The following is a 21464-nucleotide window of genomic DNA, read 5'->3' as shown; positions in this document are numbered from 1 at the left end:
AACACCGTTTTAGAGCTGTAACCTTGAAATGTAATGAAGATTGGATATCATCGTGATGTCTATCATAACCTCAAATGATATCAAGCAATACTGAATAATTGGAAGAGATGGGGGTTGCTGGGTTTTGCTCTGGAGACTTAACTTGGGTTTATCACTTCATTGGATTTACCTCCAGTGTGCAAAGTGGTATCGCAACAATTGACGAGAGGCATCTACCACCTATTGACTGGTAATACAGAGGGGCAGCATTCCTCTGTGTGGTGTGGGTACTAAACCTCAACTCTTGCTTATGTTGGTTTGCACCTGGTTGGTAGCCTCCAGTATACTGCCGTATTTCAGGACTTGCACATGGGGTTACTTCGGTTACCCCTCCCGTGTGCAAACTACAGGAAACTTACTGGACAAACTGGTTTGCCACTAACACAGTTTCTCCTGTATTCTTGCTAAAGGTTTCGTAACCTAACCTTAAAGGCTAGTGTTAGCCATATGGTATAAAGAAGCTGCTGCACCAGCCAAAAAAAAAAAAAGAATAAAACAATAATAAAGAGAAAATTTTAACAAATAATTAATAAAAGAAAAGAGACAACCTATGCATTTCCCTCCTTCTGTAGGTAACTATGCAGCTGACCTTAGAATTTCCCCAACCTGTCAGCCTCTATGACCCATGTATGTAACTTATTCCAGTAATTTATAACTTGCTGGCTAATAGAAAATTTCCTGTAATCCAGTTTAAATATTTCCCCTCCGTAACTTGAATATATAACTTTGAATGTAGAATCATTTATAACCGTGAAAATTTCGTCCTCGCCAATCTCACTAGGTGAGTTGCCAGTCTTTGGAACCTTTCAAGAAGCTTAATATCTTTAAGTGTGGCCTCCATACTTGAACACAATATTCCAAGTATGTTCTAACAATATAATGGGATTATGATATCCTTATCTCTCTACTAGCAAAAGTTAGATAAATCATAGATAGGACTACCATGGGCCTTCCTTCCACATCTGACTGTATCATGACACCCAAGTCCCTTTCCTCCACTACTGGCTTTAGTTCAACTCCGCCAAGTGTATAAGTTATTTTGGGTTACTGTTCCCCAGGTGTAATACTGTAATACTGGATTTGCTAGGTTAAAGCATAGCTGCTATTTTTCTGACCATCCCCGAAGTCTATCTATGTCACTCTGAAGAAGCTCTGCTTGCCAGTGATCATTAACTGCTCCACCAATTTTTACTTCATCTGCAAATTTAGACATCACATCCTCTATACCTTCATCGATGTCATTTATGAAAATCAAAAACAACAGTGGTCCTGATACTGATCCTTGGGGAACCACACTTCTTACGTCAACCCAATCTGAGGACTAACCATTTATCACAACCATTTGCCTCCTGCCCTGAAGCCATCCTGCTATCCATCTAAGGACTTTCCATGTGATTTCCAGCTTTTAAAGTAACCACAGATGTGGGACTGAGATTATAGGTTATATGCCATCAACCCAGGAGCTTTACTGGCCTGCGCTCAAGTTTTTTCATTAAATAATCATGTGAAATTTCAGTGTCATTAATTACATATTTTTCAACTTCACTCCCATAATAACATAAAGGGTTTTCTTCTGTAAATATAGAAGCTTGGGTATCTAATACTATTCTACGTCCATTACATAAGGGTCTAATCTGGTTTCTCCTTCTCTTCTTTTCATTTAAAGCCAGAAAGTCACTTCGCTCCCCTCTGACTTGTGTCACACGAACCTGAATTATATTTTAATTTTTTTTAGTGGGGGGAAACCCCCACACCCCTTCTAATAATCAAAAGATGTACAAAAATTATATTATTTTATTATCTAAAAACAAATTAATAACAGAACTATCATTTATTTTATATTTTATTATTAACAACATTTCTTGTTCAATTATTTTGTGTTTTATTGTTTTTTGATTCATTTTCCATTAATACAAAGAGATTTTTTTGATGCCTGCACTACTTAATGCAACAAAGAGTTGTCCATGTGAAAAATATGATGTTAAGTCAATACCCACCTTAGATAATGTTGACCTTGACTTTTGTTTGTCACACTAAAAGCCAATTTCACAGGAAACTGTGTTTGTTGAAAAATGAAGTTATATTCCCCTTTGGGGGGGGGCAATGAAAAAAGGACCCTTTTTTTTTTTTTTTCAGTGACTCAAATTGTCTAGCAATGCACCAAATTTTAACTTAAGATCGCTACAATCCATACATTGGTTAAAAAGAAAATCACCAGGCGAGCTATGATTATCTACTAGGTCAACCTTGGAATACATGCGACAGGTTCTGCAAAGGATAAAATGACCCACCTGCAAACTAGCATTGGTTATTCCCATATGAGTCATGATACCCCCTGACAGTGTTCAAGGCAGGTCTTGTAACAACCATTGTAAAATTTACTAAATATCAATGAAAATAACTTTAAAAAAAATTATATTTATAATATTATAAAAATCAAACTATTACAGGAAAAAAAAAACTTATATCAAAATGAACTTTATGATATATTAAATAAATTATTTAAAAGCAATATTCAAACCTCTATAATCCTATTCTGCTTCACTAATCCTCTCTCTTTCTCTGTAATCACTATGAAGAGCACCACCAAGATATGCCTGCTCTCCACATGTGCCAACAGTCAAATGTTAGGTTAGGAGAAAAGGTTTCTTTTTTTTTTGTTATATTTCTTAACCTGGCCTAGTTTAATAAATAAATAGTAAAAGTTTCCTAGGTTAGGAAATAATAGGAAAAGAAAAAGATTTTTTTATATATATACATATCATAATGTCAGTCAGTCAGCTAATGTTATGATGTTATCATCTGTTGTGTTCATGCACCAATCAGTACATCGTCTATCATGCCTACTTGTCAATCAACATATCATTCTTGACTTCTGCTCCAGACCGATAGCACACATCGCCTGTGTACAGAGCATGCAACGTAAAGCTGTGGTAGCAGCAGTCAAAGTCCTTAGAATATGTTCTGCATATTCCAAGATTTATGAAATCAGGAAAACAGAAAATTCTAAAATATATTTTTGAATTTTATAAAATAGAACATAAAAGGCAAAAAAACAACAAGTATTACAAATTATTAATAGCAGAATGTTCCTATACTACCAGAAAATTGGAATGTCTTATCATGGGAGATTTTGGTTTTTGAGGTATTGATTTGAAATATTTGCTATCTATGCCAAGGGAAAACAGTGAAATAATTGAGTCTATAGTTGAAAACATAATGCATGATCATCGTGAGCTCATTGGTGACCATAAGGCAAATCCATGAAATTAACTCATGCATTGTACTTAAAGTTTTAAATGCTTTGTGTTTCACAAAAAAACACACATTACCATGTATTTGTTTAAAGGTAAGGGAATCATGGCCTGACCAGTCCGATAACTACTGTGAGGTCATCACAAATAAAATAAACTGAATGCAAAGAATTCTGTTGACATTGTGCATTTAGATTTTAGTAAAGATTTCGATACCATACTATGTGTATGATTTTTGTATAAATTAGAGCAATATGGTGTTTAAAGCAAGTTAGTAATAGTGTTGGTTAAGTTGCAGGAGATAGAGCAGTTAAAACTGTCCACTCCTTTCATGGATTAATGTGATGAATTGAGTACCATGGAGTTCACTGTTGGGCCCTTACTGTTTTTAATATTTATTACTGATATTGCGATAGGAATTTTAGGTTTGAAGTCTGTCTGCTGATGATACAAATGTAAGCTGGTTAATGACAGTAATTGTAATATGCTGCTTCTGAAATACAAAGGGTACTAGGAAAGTTTTGCAATATGACGCAACAATGAATCACAGGAATCTGCATGTTGAGACATGTTCATACGTGCATAGTAGCCGCCGCGCCAAGTCGATGGGCTCAGTTATTCATTAGTAGTGAGAGTGTAAAGTGCTTGCGATGGCATCGTGGTCACGAAATGAGATAAGGACAGTTTTGCGGTATAATTTCGTGCGTGGTTTAACCATAGACCAGTGCTTAGAAGAAATGACTCTTGCACTAGATGATGATTGTGCACATCGTACAACGATATTCAGGTGGTATAGAGAATTCCAAAGGGGAAATTTCACTCTGGAGGATTCTGAGAGGCCGGGAAGGCCACGAACGTCAGTTACGGAGGAAAACGTTACTGCTGTGAGGAAAATGCTTGACGAAAACAGGCGAGTGACCTACCAACAGATAGTGAATACTTTGGGCCTAAATGCACCAGCAATTCGTTCGATTCTGCAAGATCATTTGCACGTGAAGAAACTTTGTTCTCTCTGGGTGCCGCATCAACTGACTGAAGAGCAGATGACAACATGTGACTTGGTGCCGGGAGATGTTAAAAAAGTTTGATAAGGGAGAATCTCGGTATGTGAACAACATCGTGACAGGTGACGAGACTTGGCTGTACTATTACGATCTGCCGACCAAGGCTCAAAACAAAGTTTGGGTCTTTGATGATGACGACACACCCGTAATTGTCAGAAAATCCCGATCTGTAAAGAAGAAAATGATAGCTGTATTTTTCAAATCAAGTGGAATTGTGGAACGTGTCGTTTTGGACACGCAGAAGACAGTCACAGCTAAGTGGTATACTGAACAATGCCTGCCTAAAGTCATTGGATCTATGAAGAACCTGCGGCCAAAGTCAAGAATGGACACCTGGTACCTCCATCACGATAATGCTCCAGTCACCGCGCCAAAGCCTGCACCGAATATTTGACCACGACAGGACTGAAACTTCTCGAGCACCCTCCCTACAGGCCAGACCTTGCTCCCTGCGACTTTGCACTGTTCCCGCATGTGAAAATGAAGCTAAAAGGGAGGCAGTTTTCCAGTGATGAGGACCTTCTACGGGCTTGGGACAACGAGTGTGCTTTACTCCCTAGTGAAACTTGGCAGAACTGGTTTAAAGATTGGTTTCGGAGGATGGAGAGGTGTATTGAATGTAGAGGAAATTACTTTGAAAAAATTAAATAAACAAAGCTGTATTACAAAACTTTCCTAGTACCCTTTGTGTGTGGATCAATGATTCTCAACTTGTGTGCCCCAATGAAAACATGGATTGCCATTATATTTTCTAAGTGTTGTGTTGCAAAAGTACATATCTGTCTGTTATATCTATATATTTGTTACATTTAATAAATTACTTCTATGTCACTGCATAAATCACAACAGTTAGTATGTTCCATGCCAATTTTGTACTGCTTATCACAAGTCATGTTTGGCTTCACTTTCTGTTAGCTAATTCATAATCAGATATCGCACAAAGTCTAATTTGTATAGACACACAGTATGTTTCACTAGTACACCAGCTATCCTGTGTTTGCTTCACACAGTCATACTGCTCATATTTTTGTCATTAATACAGCAGAGTATTGTAAATGTCTCCCTTTATTTGAAAATGACCAATGAAAAGAAGGTATGTTGACAGATACATCAAGTGTAGATTTACTTTGATAATTTTAGCAGAAGTGAAAGGATTCAATATTTCGTACATGTTTAAGTTGTTTTTAGAGAATTGCCAAAACCAAATAAATATGAATTTGGCACAGTTGCCATCATTATTTTCAAAAGATTTACTGGGTGGAGGACCTGCTTCCTCGGTTTGAATTGGCCTGGTCGCAAAGCCATACCGAATTGTCAGAATGGAAGAATGGATTGCATTTTCAAAACATTTCTGGGACTGCTGATCTAGGTATAAACCCTGCAAATGGGCTGAAAAGTGGCAATTGAGGTTTAATATTGATAAATGCAGAATATTGCATTTGTGTTGCACCAAATTCAAGATAGCTGAAAAGGAAAAATACCTAGGGTTAATTGTACAGGCTCTCCTAGAACAGACATGGGGTTCTGTCCGTGATGTAAAGGAATTTTGCCAGCAGGGATGACATTATTATTCCATTGGGAAGATAAATAGTTTGGCCACATCTGGAATGTTGCATACAAGTTTTGAAAATCTTGCTTGGAAGGTTATAGATCTCTTGGGAAGGATGCAGAAAAGGAAGAAAGGTTGGTTTTCTGGGAATTAAAGTGAAGAGAAAATAATCAAGTGGGTCGAGATCATACACTGGCTTCTCTGGAGGGGTGGCATTATAGCTCACATTATAGTGCCATCCGTTCTCAGCAGCATACAAGAACAAAAAATGCTTACTTTCCACAGCCATTACGATAAATTGTCCAGGTGAAAGGTACTGTCAGAGTGAGAAGAGTGTAGAGGGGCAAGCTAGCGAATGATCTTCACCCACCTGTTGAATTTCTCTTCAACTGCATGGTTACCTAATGAATTTAAATTGAAAATGGATGATTTCAGAGTAGATGTGCAGAAATTTGCATTTGGCAAGAGATTGCCACTAGGGCATCCAAAAAAAGAAATTTTTAAAAATCTGTTTTTCAGTTACTATGTCATTAAATACCCATTTGAAAACAGTATTTAGTGTCATTCTGTCCATTATAAAATTTAAGTTATTGTCTTCATAAAAAATACTAGCATTGTATTCATCATCAATATCATCATCATTCAATTCATTCTCACTGTCATTGTTATATAATTTAATTCTTCATTATTTACAAGAACTAAGTTTACTTCTTTCTTATAAAAGATATCTAAAACAGTCGAATGAATTGCATGGTTGTAGCAAAGCTGAATTTCTATATTGAATAGTCTTCCTTATTTCACTTTTGCCATCATTAATGGATGCCACAATATTGCTTTCTAAGTTAAGGCCAAATTCGTCTAATTTTTCTTTTATCAGTGTGTTAATCTTAAAAAACCATCTCACGACCCTTTAATCAAGTTTATAGTTCTGTTAATTATTGTGTAAGATTACATTCAAAAATCTTTTGAGATTTCTATTCACCCACTCATCATCTGTAATTGAAAACCTTGTATCTTTTTTAATTAACACTAATAATTTGGTTTTAAGCTCCTTTTTTTATTTATTTATATTTTTTATTTAAAAAATCCAACAATTAAATTTCTAACGCCGTTTCATTCTTTGGCATTGTATACCCTCCTTTAGTAATATATTCTCAGATCGTGCTAAAATGTGTCATAGCTTGGATAGAAAAACCGTCATACGGAGCACATTTGTCCAGCAATTCTTCTAGGCATTCCCTTTTAATGTAATTTCAACTTATATGAAGCTGGTGTTAATTTTACCTTCTTGTTAGAGACTTCTTTGTCTTTCGTTTTTTTTTTTTTTTTTTTATCGATATTTTGTTTAGATTTCTGGTGACTTGCAAGCGCTGATATTGACGTTCCTCTGCATTTGAGAATTGCATGACATTTTTTACAATCCACTTAATCTTCCTCGTTTTGGAAAGCAGTCCATATGCCAGACTTCCTAGAGCTCATCATAACAGTTCTAGCTCAATAAAATCATTTTAATTTACTTAATTAACATAATATTTATATTGCTATATTAATAAAAAAATTAAATGAGTGCTGTATAGAGTCCAACAATATTTTTGTATTATGTAACACAAAATAGCCTCCAGGGCAATATGTTCTCAACGATATCTATGATGCCATGTCTGAAGATTGTCTTATCAAGAAAGTGCCTTATACAAAGCTTTTGCTTGGCCACATTCAGTTGCTATATCTTTTTTGGATAATTTGGTATATACAAGTATTGCATAGAAACATAATTATAAGGACACTTCCCCTTACATATAAGGATTTCTGAATGATAAAATATTTAAGGCTAGAAAATGTGTAAATTATAGATACTGATAAAGAGGTGAAGATTTTATCTCATACTTTACAGTTTCAACAGTTTCACATACTTCTTAAAATATTAAAAGAAGGTCATTAGGTTTAATTCCTCAAACTCAGCTAAGGTTTTAATTAATGGTAATTTATATTTTTAAATTATGTTTTAACGTCTGCCATATACTAAAGAATTTTTAAAAAAATCAAAACTGATTAACTGAAGATGATTAGCCAGTTTTTTATTAGTAGAAAATTTGCCAAAAAACCTTGTTAACTGGTTTAGATACCCTAATTGCCACCCTTGTGGAAATTGGTAGTTCAAATAAATTTAAAGGTGTTTGAACAAAGTATGAGATTGGACAAGAAATGTCGGTTTTTTTTTTTTTTTTTTTTTTTGTTAATGTGTGCTTTTTCTTCCATCATATTATCAAAATAATCCTTTCACACCTGAAGAGTTTTTCTTTGTGATCACAAGTCCCATTCATTTGAATGTTGCTGAGGGCAGCAATATTCAAATGAATGGGAAGCTAATGCTAAGGAAATAGGCTTAAATAATTTCAAAAGGTAGACAAAAAAACTGATAACTATGCCAACAGTCATGGCAGATCTGCTCAATATGTAGATCAGCCCATTTATTGAGACATTGCCTCAGCATGGCCTAAGGTGCCAGTGTGCCATGAAACCAACACATGCCATCATGGTCAAGGCTGGGATGTGAAAAATGGAAATTCAGAGGAGACATACAGTAAACTCTTGATTTTCCTGGATGGATGGTAAAAAATATTCCCAGATAATCGATTTTCCGGTTAATCCAAAATACAGCAAGTCCCCGACGTAAAAAGTCCTGGAATGTATCTCTTATGTATGAGACATACATAAGAGATACATTCCAGGACTTCTTACGTAAGGCGAGATTTGCGTAATTTGGGAATGACTAATAAAATATTGCTGCTTTATCCCTGATATGCCAAAAGTACAAAAACCGCATAATATTCTCAGAAGAATGAAGACAAATAGTTACTTATTTTTAATAAGTTCAATTAAAAACTTTATCTGGGGACAGCGGTGAAGTAGCCGGAGTGGCATAAGAAAAGAAAACATAAAAGGAATAAAAAACGCATGTTATTGTATTGTAAAAACTGGTATGTATTTCGTAGCCTTGGTTATTATTATAGTTGACCTTCATTGGTGCCGACCGCTTCTTGAATTCTGTCTTTCTCCTTTATTGTGTTCACTGACAAAACTGAATTCCGCACGATACTTTTTAATGTTTGGCTATTTTCATACATCCTTATTATTTTAATTTTTCTGATCCAACTCGATCGCTTTCCTTTTCTTGGTAGATTTACTAGTAGTGCTGTCACTTATTCTCTTAGTCGGCACCATGATAACAGTCAAAATTAAATTTTCTGAAAAGAACTTCACACAGTTAAGGCGAAAACTCACTTATCACCACAAGCAAGCTCGCTTTTTACCAAAGCACATTTTTGGAGATCACTACCATAAAACAAAAACAATTTGCACTTTCCGAGTTATGGGCTTTTCTGTTTAGTGAAATTCATTATAAACAAGTAGTAAACTCGATCTTATTCATTTGCAGTAATACCAATAGCTGGAATTCTGTGGGTTTTTAAGTTATTAAAGTGAAATGTGTGTCCCCTTCACTGAAATCTTCAGTCATTTAAAAAAATTATAAATAACATAATGAAGTCAGGTACTTGCTGAATCGAAAAATGTTCAGCAACCTACGTAAAAAAATATGGCGATAGATAAAAAACTTACCACACACTACTTGTGTGTCCAATAATGCTTCCCTTTATTTTTTACAATATTGCATATGGTTTGGTCACCAACAGTATAAGGGTTCTTTAGAGATTTAACAGATGCACCGTTTTCAAGTTTTTGAATAATTTCAAGTTTTTCTTTAAATGAAAGCACAACTCTTGCATTTGCCCATCATTTTCACAATTTCAAAAAAAAAAAAAAAAAAAATTCCGACATCCCTGTTATGCATAACGAAACAAGATTTGTCCTTTTGTGCTGCGATGGAACACAACAATCGACACGATGCACTAAATCAAACTAAACATTTGGGTTTTTTTTTTTTTTTTTAGTGGTGGGTATAAAAACAGTGGGGGTTGCAAGATAATAGGCACACTAATCTCCTAATGACTATTTATAATGTCGCTTATTTACGACTTGCAAAATATCTGTTTATATACCTATTCTATTTATTACTTAGTTTTTTTTTTTTTTTTTTTTTTGGAATCTTGAAGTGCCCCAGTTAATTTGCACTTTCCGAGTTATGGGCTTTTCTGTTAGTGAAATTCATTATAAACAGGTAGTAAACTTGATCTTATTCATTTGCAGTAATACCAATAGCTGGAATTCTGTGGATTTTTAAGTTATTAAAGTGAAATGTGTGTCCCCTTCACTGCTATATATATTTTTTAAATTATTCTTCATTAAATAAAGCCAAAGTCATGAATGTAAGCATTTCAAATTAAAATAAAATAATGAAAGCAATAGTAGATAGATCTGGTAAACAGCTGTAAAGGAGGTATTTAGAATTTAAAAAAAAAAAAAAAGGAATTAAGAAGGGTTCCATTAGTTCTGTTATGTTAGCGTTAATATCAAATTCAATAAAATATAATTTTATTGACAATATAATATAATTTATTAAATATAATATAATTTATAAAATAAAATATAATTTTATTGACAACACTCCTGCCATGACTGTTGGCTTAGTTAAAACTGGTTTTTTTTTTGTATAGCTTTGAAGTTATTTAAGCCTATTTCCTTAGCATTACCTTCCCATTCATTTGACACCGCTCATTGTGGACTAATGTTATTAGTGGAGTCCCTCAGGGCTCAGTGTTGGGTCCATTATTGTTTTCTGTATTTATAAATGATATTGATGATGGTATATCAAGCTTAATGTCCAAGTTTGCAGACGATATGAATATTGGCAGGGTTGTCAAGGACATTACTGACACTATGCTGCTGCAACAGGATCTGGAAAGGTTGAGCAGATGGGCTGAGAGGTGGCAAATGAAGTTTAACATTGACAAATGTAAAGTACTACATATGGGAAACAGCAACCCCAGAGCAACGTATCAACTCTGTGGTACTACACTGACAGTGGTAGAGAATGAACGGGACCTGGGGGTGGTTGTGCAAGCAGATATGAAGTTCTCTGAGCAGTGCAGACGGGCTGCAAGAGTAGCTCATTGTGTATTGTCAATGATATATAGGAATTTTTCTAGCAGGGATAAGGAGGTGATTATTCCCTTGTATAAGGCAATGGTCAGGCCACACCTGGAGTACTGTATACAGGCCTGGAGACCTCATTTCAAGAAGGATGTAGAGCTGTTGGAACGAGTACAGAGAAGGGCAACAAGATTAGTGAATGGAACAAAGGGGTGCTCTTACGAAGAAAGGCTTAAGTTTTGCGAATTACAGTGTCTGGAGACTAGGCAGCAGTGAGGTGATCTGATAGAGGTGTACAAAGCCTTGAATGGTTTGAGCATGCTCAATGCTGATGGGATTCTTCCTCTTGCTCAGAATTATCACCTGAGAGGGCATAAATTCAAATTGAGGAAAGACAGATGTAGGATAGATGTGCAGAAATTTGCCTTTAGCCAGCGGGTGGTTGGTAGGTGGAACAGACTTCCATCCCTTGTCGTGGAAGTTGATAGCCTAAATAAGTTTAAGGCTTGGCTGGACAGGTATTTCGAACGAACAGAGGGGTGAAGTAGAAGTGGTTATTTTTTATTTATTTATTTTACTTTAATTTTTTTGGCTGATGCTGCATAAGCTTGCTTTCTTGCATCAAATGCCTCTACTAATGCTAATATAAGAACTTACATAATGCTAATGCTAACATTGCTGTCCTTGGCATTTCCTGCCAAATCAGCTTTTGCGGTCACAAACAAGAACTCTTCGGGTGTGTGTTCACAAGTGTAAGCATTACTTTGACTCATATTGTAAGATATACTGTGGGTATGATCTGCAAACAAGTACCAGAAGCATTTAATGTGATCGATGGGGCTATTTTATTGGGAAACATTAAAATGGCTGGCTTAACCCAAAGCTGGCAAACAATATATTGTTTTCTAATTTTGGCAAAATTAGATTATAAGGACTGCTGTAATTGGTGAAAAATTGTTTGAAGTATATAAAGGCTATAAGCTATGGTGTCGCTACTAAAAGTGAAAAAATAAATAAAGAATGCAGAACAAATAATAGGTTTTAACATTTAACAAACCATAACAATTACAGATCAATCAAGGTGAGTACTGAAAAATTAAACCCTTGCTATTTTTTGAATTTAGTCCAATAAAACAGTACTTTAAGACATACTATAACTTCTAAGTGTCCATTTAATAGATTAAATGACAGAGAGAGAGAGAGAGAGAGAGAGAGAGAGAGAGAGAGAGAGAGAGAGAGAGAGAACGAGCGAGCACGCATGAAACTGCTATTATGTTTGCTTAGGTGCCAAATTTTGTTTAGCTAGGGTCAAATGTAAAATTTTATTCTTAAATAATTATTACTTGCTAGTAGATTTGGCTGACGACATTCTTCTAACTGTAAGATGTGGGGAGAGGAATGAGAGAACTGTGTATAACGAATGTAATGTTTCTACATTACAATTTTAAACAACCGTACAGAATGGGATGGAAGATTAATTTTTTTACTTTATTTAATAAGAGCAATTTTGCTTTCCAGGCCATTGAAAGAAATGCATTTCTTGAAAGTGAGCTGGATGATAAAGAGGCATTAGCTGTTATGGTACAAAGATTAAAAGATGAAGCAAGAGGTTTGTATCACGTTTACATTAAAAGAGGAAATAAAATTTTGCTTTAAGTGTAATTGCTAGTTTTCTGTTTTGCTGAATGCATTTATTGTCGCTTCAATTGCACTTTGCTTAATAGTTTTCTTAAATCATTATATAATTACTTTGGGCTGCCCAGTATTCATAATATAATACTTTATTTTATAACTGAATGTGCACATGTTTTTCTCAGTTGCCTCACAAATGCAGTTTTATTTTTCCAGCTCCATTGGAATTGCATTAGAGCCATAAAACAGAAAAATCCAGATATAAAAGTTATAGCATTAACTCTACCTGTAAATATTCTCAAGTAAAAATCAGTCAAAATTAATTACTAAACTTTAAACAATAATAAAAAATAAAATAAAAAAAACATATAAACATGTTATGCTTAAAAAAATTAGCACTGGACCAAAGATCAAAGTACTTTCTTAAAGTTTTGAGCTTAAAACCATTCCTCTAAAATTGTCCAATAGTTTGAGAAAATAATGATTCTCTGCATTATGTTTTTCTGCTGTTACTACAATAGGTAAATAGATCAGCCTGTTCGTTGGCTTATTCATTAAAAACTGAAATGCACTGTTATCACAGAAAGTATATTTAATCATAACTGACCTAGAGAGGAAAGACTCCTTTCTGTAATACTCTGACTTTTTTATCCTCTTACTAACCTTTTATTTTTTAACTATGGACCACTAAGTCATACTAAGTCTTGCCTCCACATGGAAGGCTGGAAACATAGGAAGAAGAAGTAACATTGCCAGGGCAAAAAAAATAATATACATTAATGGTAGAAGTGCTACTACCACAGGACCTCAGGAGATGGTCCAGAGTGGTAGGAAAGTAACCAGCATGGCAGTTTGCCAAAAGACGGAAAGTTACATTCAATCAGTGCCATAGCACCATATATGTGTTACTGGAAAACAGGCAATGGGACACATGTCCCTCTTTTTAATCCATACAAGACCACAAAGTAAGAGCTCTCTGATACAGAGATTTACTGGTAGAATTGTAATAAAAATTACTCTTACCTCTGTTATATTTGGAAATTACTCTTGTCCAGTAGAGTAATATCCAAACGAGTTCTCCTGAACATGTTGTAAGATGAAATAAGAGAAAGTAGTAACACACAGAGTGACAGTTATAAGAAGTGATATTAGCAGGATGGAAACAACATACAAACAAGAAGGTTGATTCTTACCTTTAATGCAACCCCCACCATTACTCCCAAAAAGAAAAAAAAAAAAAAAAAAAACTGAAAAGAGGTTACCAAAACCATCAGTTACATGCATACAAACCCTTCCTGCTTCAAGTTTACAAATGCCAAGGATCTGGACACTTAGAAGCAACACACACACACACACACAGTGCTGGCTGGTCTAAAGAATATTAGGCCAATGGCTGCTCATTTAACGCACCAAAATCCCACCTGTAAAGGGAAACATCCAATTTACTCAAAAACATATGACAAACAGAAACAAGAAACTTGTCCAGAAAAAACTACCTATCAAGAAGCAGTGAAAGCTATATGACCTTCTTCCACAAACAAACCTGTCTGCCTACCTATACTCAGATTGTTGTAAAATATAAATCAGAAGTGGAAGCCAAACTATCCATACCACCAAAAGAGTAAATGAGCATTCTCTCCACAAATGGTCTGTTTTCAGTCCACCTGAAATGCAGCACTGTAACACATGAGTGCCTCCCCCCCCATGCAATATACTGCTAAGTTGCTGCACCTAAAAACCAACAACAGCAACAGCCCCATCTCCCCACCAAGTGAGATAGCTATGCAAAAACAACTCTCACACGTGTGCACACACACCACAGAACAGCTTCAAAAAAAGAGAGCCCAACACCCAAAAATGAAAATAGGAAAATCAAACTCAAACTGGACAGACAGCATAGTCCTAGAGACATTTGTCAAAAAGGAAATAAATGTGGATGTAGCATTCCTTCTTTCTTAAAAAGTAGCAATCTAAGGCAGATAAACATAGACTTATCTCTTTGGAAGCAATTCAGATCAGATCCACTCCTCTACAATTCTCCAATGGAATTGCAGAGCTTCATGAAAATTATCACTTCCAGTAATAATCAAAAACCTACACCAATTTGCATCTGTCTCCAAGAAACCTATCTTTGGCAAAAAAATACTCTTTAGATATGACCTGTGAGACAATAGAAAACAGAATCAGAGCCCAAGAATTTGTTTTAGACAGTAATGTGCACTGAGTTGGCTTTGCATTAGTAACACCTACTTAAATACCTTGTGAGATATTTAAGTAGGTGCCATAGACTTTGGTGTGCATCATGTGTCTTTCATAGCACAGCAGCAATGTGGCCCGGCTAACTACCCATTTTTTGCCCATAATACAGCCCTTACACACCTTGGACTTCAGAAGGTGCTGTACGGTGTTCTGTGGTAGTGATACCCATGCGTTGCACAATGTGTCCAGTAATTCCCACCCATTGTTAGGTGGACAGCAGTAGCATTGAATGCCCTATTCAGTTGGGTCCCAAACATTATGCTCAGTTGGGTTGAAATCTGGTGAGTTAGACAGCCATGGAAAGGACAGAGAATTCTGTCGTGTTCCTGAAACCAGTAAACAGCCTGCCAGGCCTTGTGGCACCTGGTGCAGTCTTGTTAGAAGATGCTGCAATTGTCTGGATACATTGTTACCATGGAGGGGTGTACTTAGTCAACAGTGATAGAAAGGTGGGCATTGACATCAAGTCATTGATTGATGGTGATCATAGGGCCTAGATCCTAGCAGTCCCAAAGCATAATGCCACCTCTTCCAGCCTGCTGAACACCAATAATGAAACCAGGTACCACAACCTATGTTTCTTTCTCCAAATGTGATTCACCCATCAGCATGGTAGAATTGGAAATGGGATTCATCACATTTTCACATGTCAGTGGTCCAAAATTTGTGCTTACATATCCATGAAAGGCATGGTTTCTTATGTCTCACAATGAGTATGGGTACCCATGATGCCCAGTGTCCACCATAACCTATGTGAGCTAATGTCCAGCACACAGTTTATGTATGTGGATATTGGTCTTGCTATTCCTATGTTGTACTGGGTGATTAGTTGGGCCACATTGCTGCTGTGTTATGAAACAAGATATAAGATGCACACCAAAGGTATCAACCACATGTGGCTATACCATGTGTGGTCTTTGGCTGGTTGTTCAGCTACTGTTGAGCCAAACACAGCAGAACAAGGAGCCCTTAACCATATTGGGTATTGTCAAGATCATGGCACCTACATATCTTGCCCCCACAATCCACGTTCAGAAAGGTCTCAACACCAACCAGCAGTGATAGAAAGGTAGGCATTCCCATCGAGCCATTTATTGATGGTGATCGGAGGGCCTAGGTCATGTCACGAAAATAGTCACAAACCATAACGCCATCTCCTTCAGCCTGCTGACACCAATAATGTAACCAGGTGCCACAAGCTATGTTGCTTTCTCCAAATATGGATTCACCTCACCCATCAGCATGGTAGAATTGGAAATGGGATTCATCAGATTTCCACATGTCGGTGGTCCAAAATTTGTGCTTACATGCCCATGAAAGGCATGGTTTCTTATGTCTCACAGCAAGTATGGGTACCCATGATGCCCAGTGACTACCATAGCCTATGTTAGCTAATGCCCAGCACACAGTTCATGTGGATATTTGTCAACACCAACCCATTCTTTCTTGCAGACACTCAAAAACTGATCACTATGTGTACAACCTACAATCTTCTATATCACCCATTCCTGACTTTCAGCCTTCACCAGTGTTGTAGACCAGTCCATTCCTTCAGCAGGTTATGTTGCTAATGCACAGCCAACTCAGTGATCACCTAGGTAACATTTTTGTTAACTAGGCATGGTTCCCCTGAATGCTAAGTTGTGCCACGTTTACTGTTGCATGTGCAGATGCAACAGTAAACACAACTTTGCATGTGCCTGTGGAGCTGATGAGGATTGGGCCCATCTTCTTTATGAATCCCAATTATTATCCCCACAGATATAGACTACTATCCAAAATTGGACCTGTAAATCATGAAGATGACAATTACTCATCTCTGATGACATGCAGTAACATGGCCTTCTTTGATTGACTACCCATACTGTGATCCCCCCTATGCTACTTAGACTAGCTTGCATACCTAATTGTGACATTGACTGAAATAGATAAACCCAAAACAGACTGGCCTGTTAGAAAGTGTTTCCCACGAGTCAGAACATATAAGCTAGATAGAGATATCTGCCAAAAGTAATATCTATGGTTATCTTTATTAGTGTATGTATATATATCTGTATATCCATGTATAATTGTGTATATTTATGGAATGAATGGTACAAAATTCAGGAGTATTAGCTTTCAGCTGACTTTCAGCTGAAAGCTAATACTCCTGACTTTAGCCTGACTTTCAGCCTTCACCAGTGTTGTAGACCAGTCCATTCCTTCAGCAGGTTATGTTGCTAATGCACAGCCAACTCAGTGATCACCTAGGTAACATTTTTGTTAACTAGGCATGGTTCCCCTGAATGCTAAGTTGTGCCACGTTTACTGTTGCATGTGCACATGCAACAGTAAACACAACTTTGCATGTGCCTGTGGAGCTGATGAGGATTGGGCCCATCTTCTTTATGAATCCCAATTATTATCCCCACAGATATAGACTACTATCCAAAATTGGACCTGTAAATCATGAAGATGACAATTACTCATCTCTGATGACATGCAGTAACATGGCCTTCTTTGATTGACTACCCATACTGTGATCCCCCCTATGCTACTTAGACTAGCTTGCATACCTAATTGTGACATTGACTGAAATAGATAAACCCAAAACAGACTGGCCTGTTAGAAAGTGTTTCCCACGAGTCAGAACATATAAGCTAGATAGAGATATCTGCCAAAAGTAATATCTATGGTTATCTTTATTAGTGTATGTATATATATCTGTATATCCATGTATAATTGTGTATATTTATGGAATGAATGGTACAAAATTCAGGAGTATTAGAATGTTTGTATCATAGTGTGTGTGCATGCGGGGGTTTTTTTTTTTGCTTAAGTGTATGTATAGTGGGAATGCATGTATAAATGACAGTTGTATGCTTGACATTGTTTGCTTGATTGGAGCTCTCTGTTGTGTCCAGCTTGTTAGAGCTCTTGTCTAGATATTTGTAAGATAAATAAGTATTAGGTTTTTATTTTTTTTTTATAAAAACACCCTAAACATGAAAGGTATCGAAACTTATAGCAGTTAGTACCGTGCATGGGTTGAAGAGGGGGGGAGGTAGGGGATGCCACAAGCTTTGCTCTGGTGACTAAACATGGGTTTCACCATTTCAATTCTCCAATAAGCAAAGTGGTGATATTGCACCGGTTGATGAGATCTACCACCTAGTGTTAGTATTATATTATAGTATTAGTAGTGATACTAGTAGTACCGTGTGTGTGTTGAGGGAGAAGTGTGGTGGGATGCTGGAAACTTTGCTCTGGAGACTAAACGTGGGTTTCACTCTTCAAGCCTTCAGTAAGCAAAGTGGTGGTATTGCATCGGTTGATGAGAGCCATCTACCACCTAGTGTTAGTATTATATTATAGTAGTGTATTATAAGTGCTATTTTATATTAGTATTGGTAATGGTACTAGATAGTATTAGTACTAGTAGTACCGTGCATGTGAGGCGCCTCCGTAGCCAGGTGGGAAGGAGCAGCAGCAGTGTGTAGCACACGCTTCTTGATTAGACCCGGGTTTGAGCCCGTCACCACCAAATACGGCGGATGCGGAAAGGTCAGGGAATGACCACCACATATCCCGGAGCAATATGGCCTTAGTTGCTAATGCTCCTAAAAACCAAAATAACAACAACCGTGCATGTGTTGAGAGAGAAATGGGAAGGGATACCGGAAACTTTGCTCTAGAGACTAAACGTGGGTTTCACCACTTCAAACTTCCAGTAAGCAAAGTGGTGGTATTGCACGTATAGCCTTGCTTTCTAGCATCATTTTCATACTTCTAATACTAATTATTCAGCGAAAAAAAACCTACTAGAAAAATTACTTTGGTCTACTTCAGGGACTGACTCCCAACTCATATGGTCCTCATGCTGCTCTCCCTCCTACTTCAATTAGGCCTCAACCACACTAGTTCCAAAAATCACAACTTTTCATGTGTTTTAATTCAATTTGTTCTATGATAGTCAAGTACTATGACTGCACCGAACTTTTTATTCTGCAATAAGTTGATGAAATATACTAGATATATAAAAATGGTCTGATTGTTATCCTCCCCCCACCCCCACTATATGAGCAAGTCCTGGTAATGACCACACGCATTTGTTGATCCCACTTTATGAAAATGTCCTGTTCGTAATAATTAATGGTACTAGTAGTCATGTCAAGACTTCTATCTTAACTCGTAAAGCTTTACATTTTTATATGTGGAGAACTAAATCAATATACTGCTTCTTTACATTTCAAAGGCATAGCCTGATGGATTCCACATATAGAACACAATGACAATACACCTCTAACTTGTTGTACTTTACAACTTTTTTTTTCTTTCTTTTTTAATTAATAAGATGTGTTAAAAATAGCAAAACTGAAAAGAAACCTACAAGCTTCCAACAGGTGGGAAGAATAGAGATAAGAGTGTATGAAATTGTGCAGACCTCAGTCAGATTCATGTTGTCAGACACGATTGAAAGCCTCTGCTTGGCTGTTTGTACTATGGTGTATGTAAGAATATTAAATGACAATGTACGGCAGCCTTGCTGATTTGCAGCTCTCAGTAGTGTCTGCATTGTCAGATGAGATTGAGAGCTTGCATCAGTATGTTTTATAACATTTCTTTTGTAACACTTCTAGATATAATTTATTTGTGTCTATAATTATATTATATGTCTAACTATAAATATATTATGTTATATGTCTATTATTATTCTTAGTATACAAATTATAAATATAAATGGCTCTTCTTCTTCCAGTCACATAGCTCCCTGGGGAGCTATTGTGGCCACCAACAAATTCCTCCAACTACATCAATCATGTGCTCTAAGAGCGGCATCGCAAAGTGTCATGCCCAGAAGTTCACTGGTCCCATCCATCCACCTAGTTGCAGGTCTTCCTCTGCACCTCTTCCCCTTGATTTTTCCTTCCATTATATTCTTCAACAGAAAGTTTTCCCTTCTTACTATATGACCAAAAAACTTGTTTTCTTTTGTTGATGCTATGAAGAAGAATTTTAGGCCTGCCAATTTTATTCAATACCTACTCATTTGTTCTTCGATCCAAGTAAGAAATATGCAGTATTCTCCTGTAACACCACATTTCAAATGCCTCAATTTTCTTCCTGTCAACTCTTTTTCAGATTCCGTCCTTCACATAAGTGGTAACTGGAAAAATTAACAAATCAATGATTCTCAGTTTCGTCTTTAGAAGATCTTGATCTCCATAATTTTGTCGAATCAGTGACCATCGTTTTAGCAAATGCCAGTCATCTCTTTACGTTGTTTGAGTTTCAGTCACTATTTTTATTTATTTTTGACCCTAAGTAATCAAATTCATCAACTTCTTCGATATCTTGCCCATTAACCTTCACTTTACTGGCACTGAGATTATCACCAATCACCATAATTTTAGTTTTACACACATTCAAAATAAATGGATACATGTTAAAATTCTAATTGTATTGAAATGTGCATCATAAAAGGTTCTTTATTTCTGCCACCCACTGTTGAAGTAATGTAGGTACAGTTTTGAAATATAAAGTAATGCTCATCCCCAAACTGCTAAGCCAACATTCTTCTGGGTTGCAAACCGACAACAGCTCTGCGAAAACATCCCTCTGACTAACTAACAAAGTGTTTTGTTTGATGGAAATCTCATATACAAAAGCAACCCTCTTAGAACTGAAGAACTGCCTGTATTTAATAAACTCATTTTGTCCAGTATCATCAAATGCGCCTGAGGCTAAAAAGCAGGAAAAAGAAGGAACTGCAACCACAGCATTGTTTGTTATTTGGTTTTTAGTAGCATTAGCAACTAAGGCCATATTGCTCCAGGATATGCGGTGGTCATTCCCTGACCTTTCTGCATTCTCCGTATTTGGTGGTGACGGGCTCGAACCCTGGTCTAATCAAGAACTGTGTGCTACGCACTGCTGCTCCTTCCCACCTGGCTACGGAGGCGCCTACCACAGCATTAAATCGAGCACTACTTCAAGTCGCAATTATGCTCCAGCAATAAACCAGGGGATCTCATGGCTTGGCTTGACAACAGCAAATTGTGAAGTCGAGTGTAAAAAGATACCTGTAAGAATTAGACCCCATAATCGATCGATTATCAAACCAAAACAGTTAAGACTAATAACATCGCTGTGGACCATGGAAAGCAGAGGAAAATTATGCAGAAATCCAAGAAAACGTACCTAAGAGAAATCCAACTAAGTAAGCCGCTTCTACAGGTTAAAACTCTCTTGCAGAACATCAGAATTATTCAGAATAAAATCACCATTCTGGAAACCGTAACCCTGTCTAATTTCTACTATTTTATCCTACTCACGGAAACCTGGACTTCATCTGAACAAGAAGATTTTATTATCCCCTCAGCCATCAACTACAACACTGCAAGGGTATTGAGAGCTACAAAAAAAGTGGAGGAACCGCCATCTTCCTGAAGAACTCATTTGTGATAATGTCAGAATCCAAATGCCCCCCATCTATCTTCAAGGCAATCAGAACTAAACTGTCAAATAACTTTCTGGGCATCATATCAGTCTACATACCTCTTAAGTCCTCCATGGAAAGAAATTCTGAATTTGTAAACTGCGCTGTCACTAAAATCTCAAAAAATAACTCCATTATTA

The 21464-nt window shown here is 36.6% G+C and overlaps 1 protein-coding gene across 1 annotated transcript in view; it reads left to right on the top strand.

Annotated features, from left to right (window-relative positions):
* The window catches only part of LOC150083111 (nuclear distribution protein nudE-like 1-A), a 246800-nt gene that overhangs the window by 88813 nt on the left and 136523 nt on the right, over positions 1 to 21464 (top strand). Inside the window, exon 6 of the mRNA XM_090378392.1 lies at positions 12474 to 12564. Coding sequence (XP_090234518.1) covers positions 12474 to 12564 — 91 coding nt within the window. The remainder of the gene's footprint in view (positions 1 to 12473; positions 12565 to 21464) is intronic.

This window comes from Mastigoproctus giganteus, chromosome 7 (assembly GCF_048544385.1).
Source record: "Mastigoproctus giganteus isolate SK-2022 chromosome 7, ASM4854438v1, whole genome shotgun sequence".
In the NCBI taxonomy this organism is placed as follows: domain Eukaryota; kingdom Metazoa; phylum Arthropoda; class Arachnida; order Uropygi; family Thelyphonidae; genus Mastigoproctus; species Mastigoproctus giganteus.
This window is presented reverse-complemented; position numbering and strand designations above follow the sequence as displayed.